This window comes from Hippopotamus amphibius, chromosome 13 (genome assembly GCF_030028045.1).
Source record: "Hippopotamus amphibius kiboko isolate mHipAmp2 chromosome 13, mHipAmp2.hap2, whole genome shotgun sequence".
Classification (NCBI taxonomy): Eukaryota; Metazoa; Chordata; class Mammalia; order Artiodactyla; family Hippopotamidae; genus Hippopotamus; species Hippopotamus amphibius.
Genome location: NC_080198.1, coordinates 92388120 through 92391875, shown reverse-complemented (window position 1 = coordinate 92391875; position 3756 = coordinate 92388120). Strand labels below are relative to the sequence as shown.

General features: G+C 52.6%; 1 protein-coding gene across 1 annotated transcript; it reads right to left on the bottom strand.

Moving 5' to 3' along the window:
* Window positions 1–1314: 1314 nt before the first annotated feature.
* On the bottom strand, window positions 1315–3282 carry DRD5 (dopamine receptor D5). The gene has a single exon (XM_057706658.1). It carries the CDS (start codon window positions 3280–3282, stop codon window positions 1867–1869), a length of 1416 nt encoding a protein of 471 aa, XP_057562641.1. The 3' UTR covers window positions 1315–1866.
* Between the last annotated feature and the right edge of the window lie 474 nt (window positions 3283–3756).

Below are 3756 nucleotides of genomic sequence, written 5' to 3'. Positions count from 1 at the left end.
CTAAGAAGCCCCATAGAAAACAGATATTGTACCTGGGGGTTTGCTGAATTTATTTCACCCTAGACCCTATCCACTAATATTTGCATCATGAAACACAATGTCTTTCAATTTACAGAGGCAGACAGAAAGTGAGGCCCAAAGAGGTTATTTGACGCATTCAAGGTCACACAGCTGTCTCCTGAATCTCAGAGCAGGGCACTTTTCACTGCCCCTGATGTTTCCCTAATGATCCACTTAGCAATCAGTTCACAAGAGGTCTGGATGGAACACGAGACCTCAGATTCCCATATCAATTTGACTAAATCATATATGAAAACTATTGTACCAAATAGAATTCACTTTCAAGCTCTCCATTCCAGAAAGAGTCAGTTATTCATTCGACAACTGTTTGTAGAGCCTTAAGTGCCAGGCACTGCATGTGAGCAAACCTGGTTGTTCAGGAGATTGACAATAAAATTATCCCTAAAGCGACCAAAATGGATTATACTGTCCTTGAGAAGCCTGCTTCCAGGTAGGGACTTGTACAAAATTACATATTCACATTTCATTTGCTTCCATTAACAACACTCACATTTAGATCTGATGGTAATAATATGCTCTGGTCTGGAATGGTGCTCCCTTTTGCTGTGCACACTGCAGAGAGGAGAAAAAAAAAAGACTGGAATGCATTGGGCTTTTTTGTTGATTTTCCAATTTCAAGTTCATTCAAATATCATCTCTGGCTCCTACATTTTCTTTAAAATGCATTCCCTCACTTTCTACTGTCTACAAATGAAAATGCCTATTTAAAAATTAGGTTTGTTTTTTAAAGCATATCAACTCACATATTTCAAAGCCCTTCAGAAAACACAGTAGATCAAAAGCCACGTAACTTTAAAACATTATAGATTTGAGGTTGAGAAAGACCTAGTGATTATTCTACATGATCTTTTCAATGAACTGATAGCATCTGTCTAGGAATCAGGAGAATTGTTTTATGTTATGTAATTTGAAAAAGAAGATTCAAATGAGAAAAAAAATTGGAATTCCAGGCTTGAGAAGTCTGTATTTGATGCTGTGGCATGAAGCCAGCTTTCAGCACAGACTCAAGATGTGTGTATCTAATTTTTTTAAAAGTCTGAGCTATCAGAAACTCTTCAAGTTCCCTTGCCCCCGTGTGTACCTTTAAGGCCAAACTGACTGTAAAGAAAATAAACGTGTGCTTCCAGACCCAGCCAAAATCATCCCTGCTTTTAAGGAAGCTCTCATGGCTTCTCCAGGAGCCGTCCTGAAAACCAATCTGGCAAAGCGATGACAGTCATCCTCATAGAACACATAATTTGTGTTTATTAACCACCAGAATAAATCAGGAAGAATTCCTCAGCTGTAGCAAAGACGCACAGAGGGCAAAAATTGCAGAAACACAGGCCACAGAAAGCAAGATACAGGAAAGCCACACACATTCCCATCAGTGCTACACACATTGAACCTATTGCTTAAAAATCAACCCAAACACAAATAACTCACTGAATAATCTAGTCATTCAAAAGGGGAGGGGAGAGTATATTTTTTAAAGACTGGGTACCACCTTTTTTTTTTTTTTTTTTTGGCGAATCAATCACCATCTTATCCTCTCTAACAGAACCATTGATCCATCTCTGCTAGGCTAGTGTATATTTGACTGAGTTTTTTCCAACTGCTTCTGCCAAATCTTTCCACAACAAATCAGTCTGGTGAAGTTTCTAAGCACAGGGACTACTACACCACCACAGAAGGCACGAGACACTGAGCAGCCGTGGAAATGTGTGTGTGTGTCCGTGTGTATTCTGCATGCTTGTTCATGTCTATGCAGTTATATAGATCCACGAAGAACGGTCCTTAGGCAGTTTAATGGAACCCATTTGGGGTGAAAGGTGTTATTTTGCCTAATGAAATCTCTCCCTCGCAGTCCAGCTCCCAGACAGACTGAGCAGCAGGGTCACCACCTGGAGACGTCTGAGAGATCTGGGACATACGATCGAAAGGGCTCTCCTTTTCCTTCTTGTCCACCTCCGCGTCGCCGGGGGTCACCGCGTTGGGGATCATGTGGATGTAGGCAGCGGCGATCTCCTTGTGGAAGGCGGTGTCCTGGTTGTAGGAGATGAGCTCATTGCTGATGTTCACTGTCTCTACCTGGGTGCGGGAGCAGAGGTGGCTGCACCCCAGCAGCTGGGCAAACACCTTCCGGAAGTCAGCGTTGAAAGCGTAGATGATGGGGTTGACGGAGGAGTTGGCCCAGCCAAACCAGACGAAGACGTCGAAGGTGGTCTCGCTGACGCACGGGAAGCCCTCGGGGTGTCCACTGCAGAAAGGGACCATGCAGTTAAGGATGAAGAAGGGCAGCCAGCAGCACACGAAGACCCCCATGATCACCGACAGGGTCTTGAGGACCTTGGTCTCCTTCTTGATAGATGTCCGCAGGCCGGCGTCGGTCGCGCAGGCCTCACGGCTCCGGCAGCTCTGCGCGTGCTCCACGGCCCTCTCCAGGGAGGAAATCCTGCGGATTTGCACCTGGGCAATGCGGTAGATGCGCGTGTAGGTCACGATCATGATGGCCACCGGGATGTAGAAGCTGATGAGTGAGGAGGAGATTGCGTAAGTTCGGTTCAGGCTGGAGTCACAGTCTTCCGCGTTCAAGTCTGTCTCCCCGGCTTCCTCCCAGGGCGTCCCGTTGGCCAGGTTAGATGGCGGGTCCACCCCACCCCAGGAGCCCATCTTGTCCCTGTGCCAGTGGAGCTGGACTGGGATGAAGGAGATGAGGATGGACAAGGTCCACGCCAGGCCGACCATGACCACGGCCAGACGCTGGGTCATCTTGCGCTCGTAGCTGAAGGGCCTGGAGATGGCCCAGTAGCGGTCCACGCTGATCATGCACAAGTTCAGGATGGAGGCGGTGGAGCACGTGATGTCGAAGGCCACCCAGATGTCGCAGAAGGTCCCAAAAGGCCAGTAACCGGCCACCTCGGCGACTGCCTTCCAGGGCATGACCAGCAGCGCCACGAAAAGATCGGACACAGCCAGAGACACGATGAAGACGTTGGTCATCTTGGCGCGCAGGTGGCGGCTGTGCACGATGGCCGCGCACACCAGTACGTTGCCCAGCAGGGTCCAGACGATGAGCAGGGTCAGGAGGCCGGCCGTGACCACCTGCGCGGGCCCCAGCGGCGACGCCCCCTCGGAGCCCTCCACGGCTCCCCCCCGGGCCAGCTGCTGCCGCCCAGACCGAGCCCGGGATGCGGTGCCGTTTCGCCCCGGCGGCAGCATATCGGGTTCTGCGGCAGAGGCGGGCTCCGCGCGGTCCCAACTTCTGCCCTGCGCCCCCCAGGATGCCCCATCGGGTACCCGGGGGTTGGTACCCGGGGACCCGCGGCTAAGGTATCCCCAAGCCTTGGGGGGCGCTCACCGTGCGCTGCGCCGGGGCCCCGGAGCGCGCCCGGACCCCTCTCGCCTCCTCGGGCACCACCGGGTCAGTGGCCGCGTTGCGCCCCTCCAGTGCCGGCAGGCGGCCGGTGCCCGAGGGGCTGCGGCGGCGGCTGTGTCTGCTTCGGAGCCGGATAAGCGAAGAACGAGCCAGCACCGAGGGGGCGGGGGCCGAGAGCGGCCGGCGCCGGGCGAGCGCTGCTGCGCTGCCTCCTCCGTCCCTCGCTGCTCCCCGGGCTCGCGCTCCCGCCCCCCGCGCCTCCGCGCTCCCCAGTCTCCTGCGCGCCCGCCCCACCTATGCCTCGGCGCCCTCACTCT

Bases quoted from the DNA above. Each gene is read 5' to 3' on its own strand.
- DRD5 (XM_057706658.1), bottom strand. From the start codon at position 3,282: ATGCTGCCGCCGGGGCGAAACGGCACCGCATCCCGGGCTCGGTCTGGG.